The sequence below is a fragment of the Stenella coeruleoalba genome (assembly GCF_951394435.1).
Source record: "Stenella coeruleoalba genome assembly, chromosome: X".
Classification (NCBI taxonomy): Eukaryota; Metazoa; Chordata; class Mammalia; order Artiodactyla; family Delphinidae; genus Stenella; species Stenella coeruleoalba.
In genome coordinates this window covers 118,215,018-118,239,370 of record NC_137152.1, presented here as the reverse complement: position 1 = coordinate 118,239,370, position 24,353 = coordinate 118,215,018, and the positions used below count along the sequence as shown (strand labels likewise).

Below are 24,353 nucleotides of genomic sequence, written 5' to 3'. Positions count from 1 at the left end.
AAAATGGTCTGAGAAAGTGATGAAAGCAATGAGAAAGTTTAAATCACTATATGACTGCCTTCCAGGCTAGTCAACTCCATCCACTGTATTTCTTTATTCATTTATTCAACAAAAATATATTAAGCATCCACTATATGTGAGGCATTCTGCTATGAACTGAAACTACAATGATGAGTATGACAAATTCATCAGACTCAAGGAAAAGGTACAAAAAAGAAAAAAAAAAGACTTAATGATCTTTATTGAAAATAAGGTAACATGTATAGTCTAAATCTTCTGGTGAAATCTAAATAATTTCTTGGTAACTCAAATATCACCTTCTTATTAACTCAAATAAAAACATCAAAGATGCTTAATCTTCAACAGGCAACTTTTCTTTACCAAAAAGTTTAAGGAGGAACTTGCTCTCAGGGTTGTGCTAGTGCCGACCCTGCACTTGCACAAACCTGAGAGTGAGTGCCTCACTCATCCGACCCTAGCCCTGGCCCTGCTCTCTACCTCCACACCCACTCTGTCCCAGCAGGTAGGGAGCTATTTAGAAAAACTTACAAGCATCATGCCAACAGCCCACTGGGATTTTGTATAAGATGCTAATAAGAAATCTGATACAAATTGGCTTGAAGGAAGATCAAGACTTTAAGACCCAATGGTAGGTGACCATCTACTAGATGGAAGCTAACACTTCTGGGAATCCTTCTGATTTGCAGTTAATAACCACTTCCACTCTACATACCCTCACCTCACTGATTTATTTTTCCTTCCAATTGGGATTTTGTTTGATGAGGGAATGTATAGACTATGCAAGAGGATGTCTTAAATTTATGGAAAAATAAAATAACATGCATTGAAGAAATATTATGGTAACTCAACTTTTAGGTTTTTCCCAAGCTACCTTCTTTTAAACAAAAGGGACCTAAACATAATCCCTGTGCTTTTGGAGCTATGAATAAATGTGTCTACACAGAAATATTCAAGTATACTCAGCAATCAGCAAATAAAAGTTGATGTTTGCCTACCTCCTCTGGCAAAGCAAGTAGCAACAAATGAGCAGACATCCCAGGATGAGAATGCTGATCACACCAAGCCCAAACATCCGGAACATCTGCATAGGCTCTGGTGGTTTAATTATATCCTGTTATTTTTATGACTTAAGCAAGAGAAGCAAATCTGAGCTCTTTCATAGTCTTTATTAAAAAAACTATCAGTTAATAAAGTAAAATAAGGAGGTATTCTTATATGACAGGTAAATATCATTGGTACTCTGTAAGTAGCAGGAGTTCATGAAATGTTCTTGAAATACAACTAAAGGTTACACTTTAAGTATGCTCCCCCCAATGGAAGCCTTAACCAAATGATCCTACTGTTTTTGTTACCAGATTATTACGATTCAGACTATATATATTTCTTCCTATGACCCAAGCATGTTTTTTCCTTGGCCATATGTTATATATCCTACAATACTCAGGAAGTGAATTCATCTATGAATACTTAACTTGACAAAGGAATTGTTTCTTAAATGTTTACTTCTCAACTATAAAACATTATATTAAATGAGAAATCAAGAATCTGCAGGTGAATAAGTATATTTTATTCTTATATTCATTTGGAAATGCATTCTAATATGATTGGGGAATTGTAAGTCACGGTTCAATTTTTCCCTCTACAAGAACCAAATGTCTCTTCACACATAATATAAAGACTAAACTGATGAATGAATTATAAACACCATGTGACAGTGTTAAAATTGTAATACTATGTTCATGATCAGGTTTCAGTTCCCATTATTAATACTAGATATTCAACAAAGACCTGTAAATTGAATAGGGACTATATTAACCTAAGACACTGTTTTGCATGTGTCCTTTCTGTACCATTTGTTAGTAGTTAATCATATCAAATATGTCCATGAAGGGACCAACTGGTAATATGTCCCCACTATCCAAATGAAGGAGCAAAAAACAGATGGTCTAGTATTCAAAGCATTGTAAAGAAAAAAAATCTTAAGAGAAGAACCTAATTCAAAAACAAAAGAACAAAGAGAGAAACTGACAAACAGACTTAACAGGAAACATTCAAGTTACTGTTACATACTGAGATGCTGAAGAAAAGATAAATGAGAAGAATTCTACTCAGGAAGAAAAGATGGGAAGAGAAAGTAAGCTAAGGCATGCTTGACTGGTATCTTCTCCCAGGCATTGAGGGTTACATCTCACAAAGCCTGGAATCTATGGGACAAGATAGTGACTAAAGCAAAAGAAAAGATGAAACTAATTTCAAACTGCCATAGTCACATCTAAGGACTAAGCAGAAATGGCTCATGAATAGAGGCCTGACCACCTCAGGACTTTCTACAGGTGGTATTGCTCTAGGGCTGGGAGCCTCCTTTCAATGTTAAGCTGAGGGACCCAAATTTAAACTTATGCCATTGTGACCTGTTTATTCAATTTTTAAAAACAGGAATATAATAAATGTAAAAGGATTAACTTACTGTCTCGTAGCGGGGCAAAACAGTTGAATTTACTGGTCTTGGATGACGAATAACAGCATTTGTATCTCAAACATTCACTTTTGCTAAGATCTTGCAGGTGACGGCAAGGCTTTATCTCCTGATTCTCCTGTACAATGCATGCTTTTAGAAACAAAATGCAAGAAAGAGAATTCAGCATGGTTATTAAGTACTTGCCCTAATTAAATAATTACTGCAAGACAAAAGAAAAGAAAAACAAACACTTAAGCTTGTACATTTAAAGAAAAGATTGAAGGAAATATACAAATAGTAATAAATGCTGAAAAAATAAGAGTTAAATGAAAAGTTACCACAAAGTTACTTAACATCACACATTTTCAATTCTAGATAAATTGCAGAAAAATATAAATTGTTAACAGATCATTGGTAAGGTAGTTTTTGTTTTTTTGGTTTTTCAAAATTTATTTATTTTTGGCTGCATTGGGTCTTCGTTGCTGCACACGGGCTTTCTCTAGTTGCGGTGAGCTGGGGCTCCTCTTCCTTGCAGTGCGCGGGCTTCTCATTGCGGTGGCTCCTCTTGCTGCGGAGCACGGGCTCTAGGCGCGCGGGCTTCAGTAGCTGTGGCTCGCGGGCCCTAGAGCGCAGGCACAGTAGTTGTGGCGCATGGGCTTAGTTGCTCCGCAGCATGTGGGATCTTCCCGTACCAGGGCTCGAACCCGTGTGCCCTGCACTGGCAGGCAGATTCTTAACCACTGCGCCACCAGGGAAGCCCGGTAAGGTACTTTTAAAATGACTATAAACATAAGCTGATTAGTAGTGATACAAACTTACAGAAAGGGCTAAATAACTAGAACAGGCCAAATGCCCTTAAAACTAACACCTTGTTAAAAGAATACCACAGATACACTCTCACTCAATTTTACTAAGCTGCAGAAATGCACTGAATCCATCAGTGAGACTGAATGTAAGTAAAATTCACACAGTTTACTGCTAGGGAGTAAAATAAGTAATACTATTGGCATTGACCTACTTTCTGTGAACACTTAATCATATTGGCACTGCAGTATGTTTTAAGATTCTTCCTTTTGGCCTTAAGTTACAACTCTATAATTTTGAATAGGCAATGATTTATGGCATGAATACCAAGATTCATGCAACTGTAAGAAATTCATACATATCTGAATCTGTAAGATTCACAAGCTGAAACAGCTGATTTTTTAAACATCCTGCTTTATATAAAAAACAAGTGACAACTAAAAACGCAGATATCAGATTTTTATTTGAAAAGAAAACCTCTACAGTATGGCTTAAGGCCAGCATAGATTCAGTTCAATCTCCAATACTATCAACAACTACAGACTTAGAAAAGTAATAAATGATGTTTTACGATCACTCTGAAGCACTTCAACATCAGCAAAGAATAATATAATGGTTATAAGTATATTATTACCTCTTGGTATATTTTTATTATATTCCTCTACTTTAAAGACTGGCAATTCCTGAAGCTCAGGTAAGAATAACAACAGCTACCATTCATTAGTCACCTATTTGGGCCAGGTATCTTGCTTTACGCACATTATTTCCAATCTTCACAACAAACTCTCAAAATTAGTTTTACAACCTCCATTTTTAAAATGAAGAAATAAAGGATCAAAGTAACTTGCGCAAGGTCACAAATTTAATGCGTTACCAGTTGGCCTGGATATTCATTTCCCAAACATTTTAGACATGTGAGAGCTTAGCCTACTTTGTTGTTATACTCTAAGCAATCTGTTCTTCAATTCTGCTAGGCCCAGAGTGACTCTCCTCCCCAGGATGGGCTGCATCTAGGATACCATGTTCAGTCCTGGACATCACACACTCAGGGAAGGGTGACAATTGTCAGGCCCTGGTCAGAGATCTGATGGACTTCCTGTGTGCTGAGTTCCTCACTACAGATATTGTTCAAAGACCACTTTCCAGGAATGAAAATCATACAAGAAGAGATTTTAAATCATAGGAGAGACTGGACTAGATGATCTCTAAGGTCCCTTCTAATGCTGGGCTTCTGTTATTTTATACCTAAATTGCATCTGATGGACTTTATGCCAGATACTAAAATTAGCTTTTAGACTCAAATTACTAATTTTGAAGAATAAAAAGGGTAGAACAATTTTTATCAGTTTAAGTGTATGATTTTATCCAAAGGGAGAAGGATTGTGTGACCTCTCAAGCTTCCCTGCCAGTCTGTCTCAAGGTTATCATTTTAATCTGCAAGAGATGAATCTATTACTAACAACAGTCTAATGATGAGAAGACGGTCTTTTTGTTAGTGCTTAAGTGGGAAGAATATTCATTTTTAATTATATAGGGAAGGAAATAAATTGGTTAAAAGTACTTCACATTTTATGAACTTGTAGTTATTCTTTTTCAAGAATACAGTATATAACATTTTATAAATATTTAATCACTGTTGAAAGAGTTGAATCAACCTAGGTATGATATTTCTCTTAAAATAGAACGGTCTGATTGTTTTGGGCAAAAACGTCATCTCATAAATTGATTTTGGCTCAACGTACTGCACCAGGTTGGAGGAGTATTTCAGAAATGCAGATATCTTTTTTTTTTTTTTTTTTTTTTTTTTGCGGTACGCGGGCCTCTCACTGTTGTGGCCTCTCCCGTTGCGGAGCACAGGCTCCGGACGCGCAGGCTCAGCGGCCATGGCTCACAGGCCCAGCCGCTCCGTGGCATGTGGGATCCTCCCGGACCGGGGCAAGAACCCGTGTCCCCTGCATCGGCAGGCGGACTCTCAACCACTGCGCCACCAGGGAAGCCCAGAAATGCAGATATCTTATTCAGACTATTTTTAAAGGTGGCGTCAGTGTTTGTATAATGTACTTATTATAGGTAGCTATGGGACAGTTTACATCTGCTCTCTTCTCAAGCTCTAAAGCTTAAATCATCATTTGTTGTTTATGACGAACTCCAGCGCTCACTATTCTTTCAGCTTCACAACATACCACCTTATCAGACTTCTCTTTCTCCAATCGATTTGACCATGGCAGTATTTTTAAATAAATTATTTAAGGAGTTTGTTTATTTTGCTATTCTCATTGGTAGTAGATGTCATAATGCTTGTTTTGAACTGGAAACCTCTTAGAGAAACAAGAAGAGATTTATGCAAAATCACAGAAGAATTCAGTGGTAGAGTCGGAATTAAACAATGGATACAATTTTGTGCTTATATATGTACATCAAATTTTATTAGAATTCTGCATGATTTTTAATAAAAGCTTCATCTTTATAATTCACATATGTCAATTTATTTGAACCTTCTCCTTGAAAGGGCACCACATGCTGTACAAAATGAAATGTGTTTATTTGTGGTTAATCTCAGGGGCCATCATGTGCTTGATAAACACATTATATACAGAATCACAAAAAGACAGAGATGATGTGACTTGAAACCTGAACTTTTTATCATTGAAACAGATGGGAAAACATCTGGTATATTCCATAACATTAGAGCTACACAGTACCCTGATTAATGCCACAGAAGACACTAATTTCACAATACTGGATCAGTGACTAAATTTCAAGCAATGCCATTAAGGTAAATTTTGAAAGGTTTAGAGATTTGTAAAGGAAAAGTATTCTGTAAAGAGTAACAAATATTTATGGAATGACTTAAAATACTGTCTCAGTTCATCTTCGCAATTCTTTGTGGTAAATATTTTCATTTTAAAGATGAAGACATTGAGGTTCAGAGGTTATCTTGCCTAAGGCAAAGGGCAGAGTCAGGATTAAAACTCAGGTTTGTCTCACTCCAATGCCAATAGACCACACTGCCTCCTAAACATTTAACTACTGTTTTCAAAACAAGGACATTGGGAGGAATAAAATAAAACAGGAACTTACTTGTTGGAAAGAAAAAACTTAACAGAGTTTCCCTGGCAGCAGTTTCTTCCAGAGGTTGTCCATTAACATTTTCATTGCTCCACAGAATATTTTCAGTTGGAGACACAGAATTCGAGAATCCTTAAGAAAAGTGAAATTATTAATCCCAACATATAAAGTATTTATCATTTTCTTTGACCCTTTAAAAGTAATTACCTGTGCTTAAATTAAATATGGAAAGTCTAAGAGCTAACAGACATTGCATTTAAAACCCATAACAGCTTAGGTACAATTAATAATCAGAATATGTTTTTGCTGTGAAACTGAAAAATGAGTATTAAGTTTAAATAAATTAATTAAAAAATAAATAAATTTCAAAATGCTTAAGCTGTAGGCTGACATCCCATTGTTGCACTGTAAACTAATTTACAATAGTGAACTTGCCTGACAATCTTGACATTCGGAGGCCCAATCAACTAACAACATGGAAACAGTATGTATTCCAACTAAGTCAGGCCCCATCACAGAAACTCTTGGCAAATATGTTGGCTTCTTTATTTACGAATAAAAATCAAGGCCTTAGACACTGTAAACCTTCCTTATCCTTTCTCACTACTTCAACACAACTTGCTTTTAGTTTTATTTGCATGATTCCCTCCTATATAAGAGGAGAGGATATCCATCCTCATTCCCATGACATGGATTTGTCCATATCATTAAATATTTTCCAACACTATCTTTAATAATCTTACAGTATCACATTATACGGCTCTATTATAAATGAGTTAATAATTTCCCCCGTACAAAGACATTTAAGTTTTTTACAATTTATTGATATTATGAAGAACACTGCCTAGAAGAACACTCATAGATACAGAGAACAGACTGGTGGCTACCAGAGGTGTGGGGTGGGGTTAGGGGTGGGGTGGGAGAAACGGGTTAAGTGGGTCAAAAGGTACAAACTTTCAGTTATCAATTAAATAAGTCCTGTGGTAATGTAATGCATATTTAAAAGTTGTTAAGAAAGTAAATCTTTTAAAAATATTTATTTATTTATTTATTTATTTATTTATTTATTTATTTATCTGTATGTGGGATCTTCATTGCAGCATGCGGGATCTTTTAGTTGCAGCATGCGGGATCTTTTAGTTGTGGCATGCGGGATCTAGTTCCCTGACCAGGGATCAAACCCAGGCCCCCTGCATTAACCACTGGGCCACCAGGGAAGTCCCAAGATAGTAAATCTTAAAAAGTTCTCATCACCAGAAAAAAAAAATTTTGTAACTGTGTATGGTGACAGATGTTAACTAGACTTATTGTGATGATTTCACAATTTACACAAATATCAAATCATTATGTTGTATACCTGAAATTAATATAATGTCAGATGTCAATTATACCTCAATAAAAAAAAGAAAAAATAAAGAACTCTGCAATGCAATGATTTATCACTGTAGCTATATATTTGCAGATATTCATGAAAAATTCCTTAGGATAAATTCTTAAGGAATGGCTCTTGACCTTGGTCACACTACCCTCCAGTAAGGCTGCCCCAAGGTATACATCTACCAGCAGTGAAGGCAAGTGTCAATATTCTTGGACCCTCACCTTTTTTGTTGTTTGTCAGTTTGATGGCCAAACTAATGTTGCCCCTTGTTTTAATTTGCACCTTTAGTCATCAGTGAACTGATCTCTTTCATATATTTGTTGTGTAATAGAGAACTTAACCCTTAATCTGCCACATATATTGTAAATATTTTTCAAGGTAGTCAGCTACGTTTGCGTTTTTTATGGTGTTTTAAGAAATTCAAAAGTTTAAAATGTTTTATGTAATCAAATGTATCAGTCTCTTCCTTTACTATTTCTGCCTTTCAGGTCATGTTTTAAATGGCATTGTGGACCTTTTAAAGAATGTCACCTGCCATTACAGTAAACAAAGGATGTAGCTGGCCACATACACCAAGCCATAAGTCACTGAGCCTCCACAGATGGTGCACCCTGAACGGATTCAGGATGGAGAAAAGCAGGATACTGGCCCTAGATAGTTAAGATGCATATCAAGGGAATGATTTCAATAAGCCCAGACTCTTGCATCTTCCCATACACAGAAAAGCGCTAAATTCATTAACTTGAGATGTCTGGTTTTTCTTTAATTAGCAGTAATCTTTTGATCTTTGACTATCTGGGTGTTTTTTTGTTTTTTGTTTTGTTTTTTGCCAAAACTCCTATATCCTGGCTCCTCCCTTACCTCTTTGGAACAGTCCCTCAGAGCTAATCTGAGAGGCTGTTCCCTGGGCTTAAGTCCTCAGAAAGTCTGCCGAATAAAACATAATTCTCAAATTTTAGGTTGTGCATATTTTCAGTCGACAGCATTCTACACTCTAATATTTCCTTCTAACACTTTTATAGTTTCACTTTTTATATTTAATCCACCTCGAAAATATTTTGGAGTATGTTATGAAGTAGGGACACATGTTTTCCAGTTTTCCTAATACCATTTATTGAATCTATCCTTTCCTACTTATGACATCACCATAATATTCTAAGTCCTTAGTCATAGATTTGTTTCTTGACTCTCTATTCTGTTCCACTAATCTATCTGTTCATGCACCAATACCACTGTTACAATTTACCTTGTATTATCATATGTTTTAATAACTGGATCTGGCAATCTTTTCATTAGTCCTCATTATCAAAATTTTATTCTCAACTCTGAAGAATATTTTAGATGAAACTTAGAATCATTTTGTCAAATCAAAAAATCCTAATAATATTTTTATGGTAATTATGTTCCTTATTTAACAGTCATTCAAAAAACATTTATTGTGTGCCTCATGTACTAGGCATGAATTTACTTAAATATAGACTCATTTGGAGATAACTGATAACAGTACAAAATTATCTCACCCAAGAATCTCACTCATTCAAGTCTCTTTTTATCTCCCTGAGTATAGATTTATAGTTGCATTCATATAGGTCCTGTACCGTTCTTATTACACTTATTTCCATATGTCAAATATATTTTGTTGTTATGTTATGAATATGCTGTCATAAGAATATTCACTTATCATTTTTAAATCTCCTTTATATCAATGATAATATTCTCTTTCTTATTTTAATGAGACCAACTTCCATACATATACACTTGAATGTATATTCTCAGCCTGTAGGGTACTTTAATATGAACTTTATTATATGAATATGAACTTTATTATACATGTTAAATCAAGCTAACTTGTATAATTCAAATGGTCAATGTCTTTATTTTTTCTGTCAAGGACTAAAATATATGTATCATAGTCTCCCACTACGACTGTAGATTTGTCCATTTCTACTTGAAGTTCTAAAACCATTTTTTTTAATATATTTCAACACTATGCATAAGTATTCATTCATTACAGTTTTATCTTCATTGTGTAGTACATATCTTGACAATAACCCATTTTTTCCTGTTTGTTTTCTCCTAACCCCTACTCGTTCAATAACTATGTATTTAATGCCTACTATATTCGAGGTTTTGGGGATACATCAGTGTACAAATCAGATAAGATCCCTACCCTCATAAAGCTTACAATATAGTAAACAAACAAAAAAGTAAACTAACAAATTAAAAAATTATAAATTGTAATGCATGCTATGAGGAAAGTGGATACCAATACAATATAAGGTAGGGGACATACTTTAAATAGGGGCTGGCCTCTCTGAGATGATACTTCAGCTTAAAAAAAGAAAAAAGATTAGAAGAAACTGGCCATACAAAGGGCTTGGAAGAGTGCTTCCAGCACAGGGAACAAGAAGGGAGACTAATATTGCCAGCCATACTTTGCCAGGTTAGAAGGCTCACTGCCCTACATTATACAGGAAAGGAGCTACAGTTGGAAGCAGCCTTGACAGGACCTGTGTTCTGTACTGCCATTTGTTCACTCAGTGCCCCCCTCGCACAACTGACTGTTCTTGTCAACACGCCATCTGAAGGAAGTATTGGCTGGCAGTAGCACACAGTGACCTGAGTCTCCACACTAGGTTATCTTCTGCAGGGGGTGTGCTCTCTGGAGTCCCTCTAGGATGGAGATTCATCTCCAACTCAAAGTACCTTAGCCTCTAGACCCTGCCAGACAGGCTTGGCCTTAGCTAAAGTGAAACACGGGTTGCTGCAACTTCTCTCATTAGTGTCTGGCCTGGCCTTCTTTCTATCTTTCAGAAATCCCTCCAAATTTCCAGCATGTCAATAAAGATAGCACCTGGGACTTCCCTGGTGGTCCAGTGGTTAAGACTCCATGCTCCCAATGCAGGGGGGCCCAGGTTCGATCACTGGTCAGGGAACTAGATCCCACACGTGGCAACTAAGAGCCCGCATGCTGCAACTAAAAAGATCCTGCATGCTGCAACAAAGATCCCGCGTGTCGCAACTAAGACCCGGCTCAGCCAAAATAAATAAATAAATAAATAATTTAAAAAATTAACAAAAACAGGATCAAACTACACATTAACTAAAAAAATGTTTTTAAAAATAAAATAAAGATAACACCCTTCTTGGTTCTCTGGGTTTTCAACTATTACAGATCTTTTGGTCACTTCGATGGGTACAAAAGGAGGAGGCAATTAAACATTTACTCAGAAAAGCACCAGCAGCAGCAGCCTGAACCCAAAACCTCCAGCATGTTTAACCTGCTCTCTACCACTGGTTTCTTCCCTACTCTGAAAGACAATTATTTATAAATTAACTTGAGCACTATTTCCCAAAGTGTGGCGTAAGTACCATCAGCATTACATGTGTTGATTTTAGGTGGAACACAGTTGAATACTTATGGATGTATTTAATTTTCGCTATTATTTATTATGAAAAGTGTAGAAAAAATATACATGACACCAAACATCATTTACCATATGGCAAACCTTTATAAAATCCCCTTTGACATTCCTGTTCTTTCATTACTGGAAGCAACTTCCTTTCCTCTCTCCAAAATCTTCCATCAGCCAGTGCCCAGGTCTTTTCAGAGCTTCCTCTTCACCTTATTAAGCTCCAGCCTCTTTCCCCTCCCCCACTGTTATTCATATGCAGAAAAATTCCATCCCCTATGCTTCTAATTTGCATCTGTACACTCATTAAGCTCAGCAAATAAAAGACTAGGAGGCAGCATCCCTAAATGGCAGCAAGAAATGGTAAAGAACCAATTATGTTTCCCTGTCACAAAGAATTTTTATTTTTTAATTTCCCTGTTACCAAAAAAAGACTGAAAACCTAACTACGTTTCAAAGGAAAAAAAAAGGCAGACTCAAAGCTGTGGGCTTCATGGGCATGTGACCTATGCAATGTACAGAATGTGGCTCTTAGAACGGTTCCACACTTGGTTTAATGTTCTGCTATCATCTTGAAATTCATAATACATTTTGAACAAGGGACCCCCACATTTTCATTTTGCAAATCATGTTGCCAGTCCTGCTCTGCAGTGAGGTCTCTCAGATGAGGAACTGAATTAAAGGGCGAAGAGACAGAATGTGAACAGTAGCTAACGGTATCAGCTTGAAGAGGATTCTGCTAAGACTTAAGTTGAGGGTCTACCTATGCTGCAGTCTTTTCTGGGCCTTGTGCTCAAATAGACCTGAACTTGCATCTTGGCTCTGCCACATACTGGCTGGTGAACTTGGGCAAATCAGTAAACTTCTCTTTGCCTCAGTTTACTCATCTGCAAAATGGGAATGATATTTATTTTGAAGAATTGTGAGTATTAAATGAAGTCATACACGAACTGCTTAGCACAATGTAAAACAAGTAAATATTTTATCATATATCTTTCATTTTTTTAAATTGTTTCTAATTTTAAATTTAATAACATTACTTTGTTTTCACAATACTTATTTTTATAAATAATTCTCTTAATCACAAATATGACCAGTTTCCCATTTATAACGGTGCTATAATTTCCTTTTAAAATAAATATATTTATTTAAAAAGTGAGGCAATTTAAAGAAAAATATGAATAACTGATAGCATTAAGATAACAAAGAATTGTGAAGGTGTTATACAAATGACTGAGGCAGGAGAAACACCTGTCTAGTGAAATCTCCTCGATTTTTAGACAAGATAACTGAAGCCTAAAGAGGCAAAATGCCTCATCAAAAGTCACACAGCAAGTCAGTGGCAGAATCATGACAACTCAGGTCTCCTAACTTCTAGATCAGGCTCTTCCAACTACACCACATACACAAATGGTTAAAGCAAGACCAAACTTGGTGCCTAGTGTGGTACAAGGCAGTCAATCAGACCTATCTAGGTGCACTGCCTCATGCACTCCCCCAAATAACAGATAAATGAAGTATTATATAATAATATAGAAACCAGTCACGTGGTTTTTTCCTATGGAGCTAAAGCATTCTGAAAATATTACCTATTAGTCAATCTTTATTTCTCTCTCTCTTTTTTAATCTCCCCAAAAAGGATGTGCAATAAGGGCTGACCCAACAGGTTACAGAGAATTGGTGGAGGAGGTGGGATCAAACTCCTAGTCCTGATCTACTAGTCTCTTCATCCTGTATGCTACTAGTCTATATGCCTTATGCATAAAAGTAACCTTAAAAACAAGATCTAAAAGACTATACAACCTGGAGCTCTCCCAGAGTTAATTCAGATCCCTCAACTTCAATTCTCCTTGGTGGCATTAAGTCTAAGAGAACTCAGAAGGGTCTATCTAGAAAGAAGGGAAATTTTAGCTCTGGGACCAGATGCCCTGCTTTCACTGCAATACTCCAGGGGCATGGCCAAATTATTTTACCCCTCAGTGTATTAGTTTGCTAGGGTCACTGCAAAAAAGCACCATAAACTGGATGGCTTAAAACAACAGAAATTTATCGCCTCAACAATTCTGGAGGCCAGAAGCCCAAAATCAAGTCCAAAATCAAGATCAACCAATAGGGTTGGTTCCTTCTGAGAACTGTCAGGGAAAGCCTCTCTCCTTGGCTTATAGATGGCTGTTTTCTCCCTGTGTCTATTAGTATAGTCTTTCTACTAACAATGTCTATCTCTGTGTCCAAATTTCCCCTTTTTATAAGGACACCATTCATACTGGACTAGGGCCCACCTCACTTTAACTTGATTACCCCTATAAAGACCTCATCTCCAAATAAGGTCACATTCTGAAGTGCTAGGGGTTAAACGTCCAACATTTTTTGTTGTGGGGGGGACACAATTCAACCCATAACACAATGAGTTTAGTTACATTAATTAAGTTAAATCATTTTAAATAGAAAATAATATTTAATCCATCCAGTCACATATTACCTCCTGAGAATCTGGGACATCTGACAACATTAAGAATGAATCATGGATTATTTTAGGAGAAAACATGTTAAACCTATATTGGAAAAAGTCCTCATGGAAATAAAGAAATCACACTGAATAACAGTATTCTCCTTTTATAACAGTTCTACTCAAAATAGGAGTAGAAAATGAAGAACTCACGGACTAAGAAAATAACACGTACAATTTATAGTTTTGTTTCTTAAATTATGTTTTCAGAGAATGAAAAAGCTCTCAGTTTGTAAGGTTCTCAGTTTTATTTGTAACTAACATTTACAAATACAGTAAAACTAATTCAGAAATATATTGTATTTTAGATGAACAGTAGGAAAAATAAATATGGATAATTCAAAGTAATATGATTTGTAGATGATCATTTAAAAGGCATCTTAAAATGTTTTTCAAAGAGTAGGAATAATATTTTTCTAACTTATTTAAAATAGTTGATAAAAGAATGCATAACATATACTTTATTCAACACTGAATTTCATCCCCAAGCAGCTGAGACACAGTGTATAGTGGTCTCTGTTCATTTTACTTAACAATGCCTCTGCCCAATTTTTGCTTCCTTCTTTGACTGTGGGAGGACCTTGGCTGAGGAGATGGAAGGCCTCTGGGTATGGCAGGGACAGAGAAGTCATTGAGATTAGAGGTGGGGATGATGGAAAGTCTTTGGGCTTGAAGCTGGAGCTTGAGGGAGGGAGGGAGGGAGGAATACTATGGGAGAGCCAAGTCCTTTATGCGGAGGAGGAGATAGAATACCACTGTGAGGGGACTGGGAGGGAGGGCAGGCCAAGGGAGGTAAGGTAGAGAAGGCCCTTTTTTTGAGAAGGCTATCTTGGAGCTAAGGAGAGAAGGCTGTGGGGAAAGAAAAAGTATTTGAGTGGGGGGGGGCAAGAAAGATCTGGAGGAGGTGGGAAAGACTTTGAGTGAGGAAAGTGAGGCAGCAAGAGCATTGAGTAGAAGGAGGAAAAGAAGACTTCTGAGGAAGGAGAGAGTTAGCTTTGGGTAGTGAGGGAAGAGAAACCTGTTAGTGGGGAGAACGGGGGGCCTTTGGAGGGCTGAAACAGGCATCTGAGAGGGGGGTGAGCAAAGGTCTCAAGGAGGGTAAATAAGAAGGGAAGGGAAGGATTTTGACTGAGGAAGAGAAGGCCTCTGTGAAGGTAGGTTAGAGAAAGGACAATGTGACATAAGAGAATGAAGGCATTTTAAAAGGGACGTGAGGGGGACTTCCCTGGTTGTGCAGTGGTTAAGACTCCACGTTCCCAATGCAGGGGGCCCAGGTTTGATCCTTGGTCCTGGAACTAAATCTCACATGCATGCCACAACTAAGAGTTCACATGCCACAACTAAGGAGCCAGTGAGCCGCAACTAAGGAGCCCGCCTGCCACAACTAAGGAGACTGCAAGCCACAACTAAGGGGCCCGCCTGCCTCAACTAAGACCCGACACAACCAAATAAACGAATAAATAAATAAATAAAAGGGAGGTGAGGGAGTGAAGACCTTGAGTGAGGGGAGTAAAGGGCTTTGTGAAATAAGGAAGAAAGGCTTTTGAGTGACGGGAGAGAAGGCCTGTAAGGTGAGCAAAGGAAAGTTGTTGTGGGGACGTGAAGAATTAAAGGACCTTGACTGAAAGTTAAGAAGAACTTTTAGAGTGGTGATGAAGAAGGGAAAGCATTTCTGAGAGTAAGAGAGGAAAGGGATTTGTGAAGTGAGGTGACAGACAGAAGGTCTTTGTGAGCACAGGTAAAGGAGATAAGTTCTTTGAGTAAGGAGGTGAGGGAGTTTAGTACTCTGTGAGGAAAGGGAATTTCCTACTTTGTGAAAGGACTGGAAGGAAGGAGGTCTTTCAGGGGAACAAGTGAAGAAGGGAAGTCATTTGTGAGGGTAGAGGAGGCAGGGAAGGCAACCATGAAAGAAGAGAAGGCCTCTGTGAGAGGAATTGAGCAAGGAAAGTCCTTGAGAAGGGAGGTGATGGGGAAACGAATTTGAGAGGTGAGGTAAGGAGGGTTAGTAACGTGAGGTTAGAGGTGGAAGAGCTTTAAGAGAGGAGGTGATGGAGGTCAGCACTTTGAGTGGTGCGGTGAGGGAGATTAGTACTATGTGATGGGAGACAATGAAAAAGCCTTAGGAGAAATGAGGGATGGAAGTCATTCATGAGGGAAAGAAAGGCATTTGTGTAAGTTGGTGAGGGGATTTAGTAGTTTGTGAAAGGAGGCTAGGGAAGGAAGACCTTTCAGAGAAGACCTAGTATAAGTAAAGAGACTGAAACACTAATCAAAACCTCCCTGAAAAGAAAAGTCCAGGAGCAGATGGCTTCATTGGTGATTTCTACCAAATATTTAAAGAAGAATGAACACCAATCCTTCTTAAACTCTTCCAAAAAATAGAAGATGGAACACTTCTTAACTCATTCTACGATGTCAGCATTAATCTGATACCAAAGCCAGACAAAGATACTGCAAGAAAACTACAAACCAATACCACATATGAATACAGATACAAAATACTGGCAAACCAAATGCAACAGCATATTAAAAAGAATATACAAAATGATCAAGTGGGGTTTATCCCAGGAATCCAAGGATGGTTCAACCTAAGAAAATCAATGGAACACACCACATTTATAGAATGAAGGAAAAAAACTCACATGATCATCTCAATTGGTGCAGAGAAAGTATTTGGCAAAATCCAACACCTTTTATGATAAAATCACTCACTCAACTATGAATAGAAGGGATTTTCCTCAATAGATAAGAAGCATTTATGAAAAATCAACAGCTAACATCATAATCAATAGTGAAAGGCTGAAAGCTTTCTTTCTAAGATCAGGAGCAAAATAAGGATGCCCACTTTTACCACTTTTATTCAACATTGTATTGGAAGTTCTAGCCAGAGCAATTAGAACATAAAATGAAATAAAAGGCATCCAAAATGTAAAGGAAAAATACAACTATCTATTCACAGATCAAATAATTATATATGCAGAATATTTTTTACAGTTCACAAAAAAACCTACTAGAGCTAATAAATTCAGCAAAGCTGTAGGGTACAAGATCAACACACAAAAAGCAGTTGTGCGGGCTTCCCTGGTGGCGCAGTGGTTGAGAGTCCGCCGGCCGATGCAGGGGACAGGGGTTCGTGCCCCGGTCCGGGAAGATCCCACATGCCACGGAGCGGCTGGGCCCGTGAGCCGTGGCCACTGAGCCTGCGCGTCCGGAGCCTGTGCTCCGCAACGGGAGAGGCCGCAACAGTGAGAGGCCCACACACCGCAAAAAAAAAAAAAAAAAAAAAGCAGTTGTGCTTCTATATACCAGCAATAAACATTCCAAAAAGGAAATTAAGAAAACAATGCCATTTACAATAGCATCCAAAAGAATAAAATTTCTAGTAATAAATTTAACCAAGGAGGTTAAAGACCTGTACAATGAATACTACAAAACATTGCTGAAATAAATTAAAGAAGATAGAAATAAATGGGAAGACATGCCATGTTCATGGATTGAAAGACTTAACATTCTTAAGATGGCAGTACTGACCAACATGATCTACAGATTCAATACAATCTCTATAGGGACTTCCCTGGTGGCCCAGTGGCTAAGACGCCACGCTCCCGATGCAGGGGGCCCGGGTTCAACCCCTGGTCAGGGAACTAGATCTCACATGCCACAACTAAGAGTTTGCATGCCACAACTAAAACAATTAAAAAGACCCTCTCATGCTGCAACGGAAGATCCCGCACGTAGCAACGAAGACCCAGCACAAACAAACAAACAAATAAATAAATAGAAAAGTGCTTTAAAAAAATACAATCTCTATCGAAACTCCAGGGGCCTTTTTGCATAAATGGAAAAGCTAGTCCTCAAATTTATGTGGAACTGCAAGAGGCCTTGAATATTCAAAACAATATGAGTAAGGAACAAAACTGGAGGAATCACATGTCCCAATTTTTCAACTTTCTACAAAGCTATAGTAATCAAAAGAGTATGGTACTAGCATAGGGATGATCACACAGACCAACAGAACTTAGAGTCCATGAATAAACCCATAGGTCTATGGTCAACTGCTTTTCAACAAGGGTGCCAAGACTATTAAATGGGGAATGAGTAGTCTTTTCAACAAATGGTACTGAAATAACTGGATATTCACATGCAAAAGAATGACGTTAGACCCCTAACATATGCCATAAAGAAAAATTAATACAAAGTGGGTCAACAACCTAAATATAAGGACTAAAATCATAAAACCCTTAAAAGAAAACCTAGGCATAAATCTTCATGACTTTGCATTTGGCAATGGATTCTTAGATATGACATGAAAAGCACAAGTGTCAAAATTTTTTTTAAAAAAAACAGATAAAATTGGACTTTCTCAAAATTGAAAACTTTTGTGCATCAAAAAGCTATCAAGAAAGTGAAAAGAAAACCTACAGAATGAGAGAAAATATTTACAAATCACATATCCAGAGTATATGAAGAACTCTTACAATTCAATAACAAAACCACAAACAATCCAGTTTAAAATGGTCAAATGATTTGAATAGATATTTCTGCAAAGAACATATACAAATATCCAGAAGCACATGAAAAGATGCTCTACATCATTAGTCACTACAGAAATACTAATGAAAACCACAATACAATACCACTTCACTCACACTAGGATGGTGATAATCAAAAAGAGGGGGTGGTAACAAACACTGGTGAAATGGAGCCCCTCATACACTGTCAGTGGGAATATAAAATGGCTCAACCACTCTGGAAAAGTCTGGGACTTCCTCAAACAGTTCAACATGGAATCCCCATACGTCCCAGCAATTCCACTCCTAGGTACATGCTGAAGAGAACTGAAAACATACTGACACAAAAACCTGTACATGAACATTCATAACAATATTATAGCCAACAACTGGAAACAGCCCAAATGCCCAGCAATCTGATCAATGGATAAACAAAATGCAGTATATTCATACCACAGAACAGTATTCGGTGGTAAAAACGAATGAAGTACCAATACATATACAACATGCCCAACTCCCGAAACCATTATGCCAAGTAGAATAAGCCAGACACAAGGAAGGACAAATATTCTCTGTTCCCATTTATAGGAAATGTCCAGAACAAATCCACAGAGACAGAAGTAGACTGGTGGGGGCCAGGGGCTGGGAAATGAGGAGTAACTGCATTCTCAGTGGGTGTGGGTTTGAATTCGGGGTGATGAATGAGATAGAGGTGGTGGCTGCTCAACGTTTAAATATCTAAACGCCACCGAATTCTTCACAACCCAACAGTTAATTTTAGGTTCCGAGAATTTCACCTCCGTTTTTTAAAAAATGGCGGGAGGTGAGGGGGTAGGGTTTTGTGAGGACAAGTGGGGAGGAAGGGAGGGAAGGGGCTTCTGAAAGGAGATAAGGAGGGAAGCTGTTTGTCGTCGGACAGACGGGAGGGCAGACGCAGCGGGAGAGACGGATGGCCTTCGTGCTACCGCGCAGAGCCCCGCCCTTCGGCGCCCTCCCCTCACCCTCCCGTCCCCCTGAGGGACCCTCGCCCGGTGTACCCCGGGTGGCACTCACTGGCACTCAGGTAGCAGTAGAACAGCAGCATGAGCAGGGCGCAGACGCCAAACAAGAGCAGCCGGGAGTGTTTGCAGGCCCACACCTTCACCAGAGAGTAGCAGGCCTGGATGCCGCACAGAAACGCCCGCGGGCCCGGCTTAGGCCTGTCCGCCATGATGGCCTGGTCCTCGGGGGCACTGCCGCTAGTGGACACCATCTCCGTGTTCTTCTCTTGGTTCCCCGCCTGACAACTGCTCTGCTTGCGGCGCGCCGCCCGCAACGCCCGAGTCTTCGGCCGTCTCCTCCCCCGCGACAACTGCCCCTTGGAAGGCATGCCTCAGAGGGCCCGGTAAGCTGAGACGCGGCCGCCCCGTCCGCTGCCCATTACCCAGAAGCCCCCAGGGCGGTGACGCTTACGTGATACCCCCGGCAGCACGTGTGGCCGTCGTGCCGGGCCCAGGCCTCGCCCCTTCGTAATGGCCGGCTTTAGTGGCTTGTGCGCATGCACCGCTCAAGGCCTGCCCCTTCTAGGGTTTGTCAAACGTTGTCGAATGAATGAACGGGGCTCCCAAGGCCTGAGCCAGTAGCGGGACTGCTTGTCACCCATCAACTAAATGGCCTGGCTGGAGTCATACTCCAGCCCTGGCTGCTAATTCCTCCTCAAATTCAGTCCTCTGGCACCACTATAGCCTCTACGGTCACCACAGGCAATCACTGCAGCACCGCCAGATAAATGTGGCTTTTTAAATGTAAATTTTCGTTATTTAAAATGAAATGAAATTAAGAAATCCCTTCTTCCTCAGTCCCAGTAACCCCATATCAAGTGCTCGGTAGCCACACATGGCTCAGGCGACCATATCTGACAGAGCGAAAAAGGAGCATCTCCATCATGGCAGAAAGTTGTGATGGGCAGCACTGGATGTGAAGAGTGACGATCGCGAATATGGTAGATGTTCAATAGGTTGCTACACTGTGGTAGGAGCTCTTAAGTGGAACGAGATGGTATTTGCCTTTAGAGACCTTAAGGTTGAGTCACAAATAAATGAAACAATAAGACAATATGAGGACAAAGAGTGTGTGGGGAACACAAAAAAGCGACTCAGAACACTTCGATTTGATTCCCATCATTTGTCACCAGTGAATTGGGTGGCCTTAAGTGCCTTCCTTCTGCTGTGCCTTAGTGCAACACGTGTAAAATAAGACAGCGTTGTCTCAGAGTCTCCTTTTGACTCTAAAATCTGACCCTTGGGCAAAATCCCATTAACTCACTTTGTGTGGGCACATCTGCAAAAGCACTTTGTAGATGATGCTGGAACACTTGTTCATCTACCTCCGTCTAGTTTTCAAGGGATGTGAAACGACCCCCTTCAACTGCATTTCCATCTTTCTTACTACATTTTACTCTGGCTTTCCAAATGGTTTTCTACTAATCATATTCTATTGTTTTTATTGTTCTTTCCGATGTTAATAAGCATTCCATAGGGGAAAGGAGGAAGGAATTTTTCCTATGTAAATAATTCTTGAAATTTAGCGCACTCCACTCTACCACCACATCTAGGAGCAATTCATAATGCTCTTTAGTTTATTAAAGGAGCCGGCAGGAAAAGAAGCTGCTTTCCTTTCCTTTTATCTTTTCTTAATCTTTTTTTGGGAGGGAAGGCCTCAGCTTTTCCAAAATTAATTTGACCAGAGGATGCCTGTATTAACAGCTTTTGAAATTACTGCCTTCAACTGTAAGGAACAGGAAAGTGTCTGAGATTTTACTGTACTTCTGAGTAACAAGGCAGCCCACCACAGTTTTGTAAATGCTGGCAGAAGATGCAAGACTACTGGGTCAGAGACAAAGGACAAAAGCTCCCCTAGACATTCAGACACTCGAGAGACCCATGAACAATTGCCTCCCAACAGCAAACTTGTTCATGTCATAGAACCCGTGGAAAATGACCGTGTGACCAGGTACCACGCAGCTGCCCTGAGGGCTCAGGGATTAAGCTAGAGCACACGGGTTGGAAACTCAGCTCTCTACCACCTCATGGGTTGTGCTCTCTGAGCCTTAGTTTTCCCTTCTGCAAATAATGGGCTGTGGACATACTGATTGTGAGGATTCTTTCCAGTTCTGGCTTGCTGTGACTCGCACTCGACTGTAGCGTTTGGGGTTGCTGTCAACAGGCAAGGCATGGCAGTTTATGGCAACAATGCAATACTCGTGAGCAATCCACATTATGCCGCTAGAAATAACAAAAACTCGGGGACAAAATCTCTAAGATTAAGCCCGAGTACTTCCTGGTTTACAAAACACTAATTCAGATTGGGGGCCAGGGCACAAAAAGCCATCCACTTTGTAGATTATCAGATGTAGATTTAAATCCTGCCCTGGATTTCCTCTTTCATCCTATATTTTCAAGGGAACTAAATTTGATACTAGTCAACCTAGAGCTAATTAGGAAGGAAAATCTGTTGCGTGAGCATGAATACAAGGGACTGCTTCACAAGATGGTACATACCACTGCTCAGAATGTAACTACCATTCTTGTGGAAAATTGACAATTGACACTTTTTTAAATATCACTATAGGCAGACATGAAAAGATGTTCAACATCAGGTAATCAGGGGAATGCAAATTAATCAACAAGGAGATAATTTATGCTCATCGGATTGGCAAAAATTAATAAATATTCACAAGAATGTACAGAAATGGGAACTCAATCATTGCTGGTGGAGGTGCAAATGGATACAACCACTTAAGACAGCAATTTGACCACAACTTGAAAGGTTAAATATTCACATATTCTGTGACACACAAATTCCACTTTTAGGTATCTATCCTCTCACCCATGTGTACAAAACAACATGTACAAGGGCATTCATTGTTATAATGAAAGCAACATAAAGGATGTCTCAGTAGGGAAATGGAAACAAATTGTTGTTCATTCCTATAATGTATTAATATATAGTACTTAATAATGGTTAGGATCAATCACCTTAGCCGACATAGTAATTCTTTTTTTTGGCGGACCTGCCTAGTGGCATAAGGTGGCAGTTTCAGCTTCTAATTCAGTGGAACCACTGTTGTGTTCCCTGAAAGAGATATTTCTCTCTTGAATAATAATCTTCTAAAATAGCAGAAATCAGAGAATGAGAAGCAAAGTGCAAACATCTGTATAAGCATGTCGTTAGGCATCATTCTCACCATCACTCCCTTAGTCCTTAGCCCCATGTATTCTAGTTCTGGGACAAACAGTGCCTTATGTTGATTACTGGTCCTGGTTCAGAGTGCACAACACATCCTGCAAGACAGCACCACAAACTTATAGGGTGTTTTCTCCTAGGTGGTGTCATAACTAGGTTTTTACTAGGTGATTTCATTGTTCTAGTAAGCCAACTTATTTTTTTTCCAGCTTTTTTGTGGTATAATTGACAAATAAAATTGTAAGATATTTAAAGTGTACACGTGGTGATTTGATATATACATACATTATGAAAAGATTCGCACCATCTAGTTAATTAAGACATCTATTACATCACAACTCTCTCTTTTTTTTTGGTGAGAACATTTAAGTTCTACTCTTAGCAAATTTCAATTATGCAATACAGTGTTATCACCTATAGTCACCATGTTATACATTAGAACCTCAGACCTTATTCATCTTACAACTGAAAGTTTACCAACCTCTCCCTGTTTCCCCTACCCACCAGCCCCTGGCAACCACTTTTCTACCCTCTGTTTCTGTTTCTGACTTTCACTTTTTTTTTTTAAGATTCCACATATAAGTGATACCACACAGTATTTGTCTTATTTCACTTAGCATAATGCCCTCAAGTTCCATCCATGTTGTCACAAATGGCAGATTTCCTTTTTTCTTATGTCTGAATAATATTCCAATGTGTGTATGTGTGTGTGTGTGTGTGTGTGTGTGTGTGTATCTCACATCATCTTTGTCCGTAATTCTTCAGGAGACCTTTCCTGACCCTCAGACCAGGTTAGAGCCCCTTCTTATACTTTCCTGTGAGGTTAGTGTGGTTAGTGTGCTCCAAGCACAAAGAACAAGATAAACTCAAAGGGCCAATATTGCCAGAACAAAGGCTACAGGACTTCTGTCACAATGTGACCGTTGCAATGTCCCAGAGCCCTCCCAAGCAGCATGCCCTGTCCCTTTGCTATCCCATATAGGGAAAGACATTGGCCCCGTTTTTCTCCCGCTCAGCACACTGAAAGTATACATACTCTGCCCAGGCAGCAGATGACTCACAGGTTCCCTGCCTATAAAAACAGACAAGCAGGGCTTCCCTGGTGGCGCAGTGGTTGGGAGTCCGCCTGCCGATGCAGGGGACGCGGGTTCGTGCCCCGGTCCGGGAAGATCCCACATGCCGCGGAGCGGCTGGGCCCGTGAGCCATGGCCGCTGAGCCTGCACGTCCGGAGCCTGTGCTCCGCAACGGGAGAGGCCACAGCAGTGAGAGGCCCACGTACCACCAAAAAAAATTAAAAAAAAAGAGTAGCCCCCGCTCGCTGTTAAGTAGACAAAGCCCGCACGCAGCAACGAAGACCCAACGCAGCCAAAAATAAATAAATAAAATTTATTATTATAAATAAAATTATTATTATTATTAAATAAATAATAATTTATTTTAAAAAAAGTTCTAAAAAAAAAGAACATTTTCTTACGTAATCATAGTACAATTCTCAAAACTGGGAAATTGACATTGTCCTACTATGTAATCTACTTTATTCATAGCCAAATTTCCCAATAATATCCCTTATAACAAAAGACAACAAGATTTTCTTGTTCAAGAGCCAATCCCATATCACATATTGCATTTAACTGTCATGTCTTCTTAGTATCATTTGATTGCAAACAGTTCCTCAGTATTTGTCTTTCATGACCTTGATAGTTGTGACGAGCATAAGCCATTTATTCTGTAAAATGTCCATTTTGTAAGCTTGTCCGATGTTTCCACATGATTAGATTCAGCATATTAATTTTTTTAGCTGGAACACTACTGAAGTGTGTTGTGCCCTTGTGCATCGTATGAGGAAGCACATATCTATCTGTCCCTGTAATTATCTTTCATGCTAATTTTTCTGTCTGCCAATGTCTTTTTCTTGTGTATCTCCAGCATCAAATGCCAAAGTCTGCCTGACTCATGGTATATGTTTAA

The 24,353-nt window shown here is 39.0% G+C and overlaps 1 protein-coding gene across 1 annotated transcript in view; it reads right to left on the bottom strand.

The window, feature by feature from the left end:
• FMR1NB (FMR1 neighbor) overlaps positions 1 to 19,639 on the bottom strand; it is a 33,445-nt gene extending 13,806 nt beyond the window's left edge. The window contains exons 1-4 of the mRNA XM_079910255.1: positions 19,214 to 19,639; positions 6,365 to 6,484; positions 2,489 to 2,629; positions 1,017 to 1,113 (exon numbers count right to left, since the gene is read on the bottom strand). Coding sequence (XP_079766381.1) covers positions 1,017 to 1,113; positions 2,489 to 2,629; positions 6,365 to 6,484; positions 19,214 to 19,529 — 674 coding nt within the window. The 5' untranslated portion in view covers positions 19,530 to 19,639. The remainder of the gene's footprint in view (positions 1 to 1,016; positions 1,114 to 2,488; positions 2,630 to 6,364; positions 6,485 to 19,213) is intronic.
• Between the last annotated feature and the right edge of the window lie 4,714 nt (positions 19,640 to 24,353).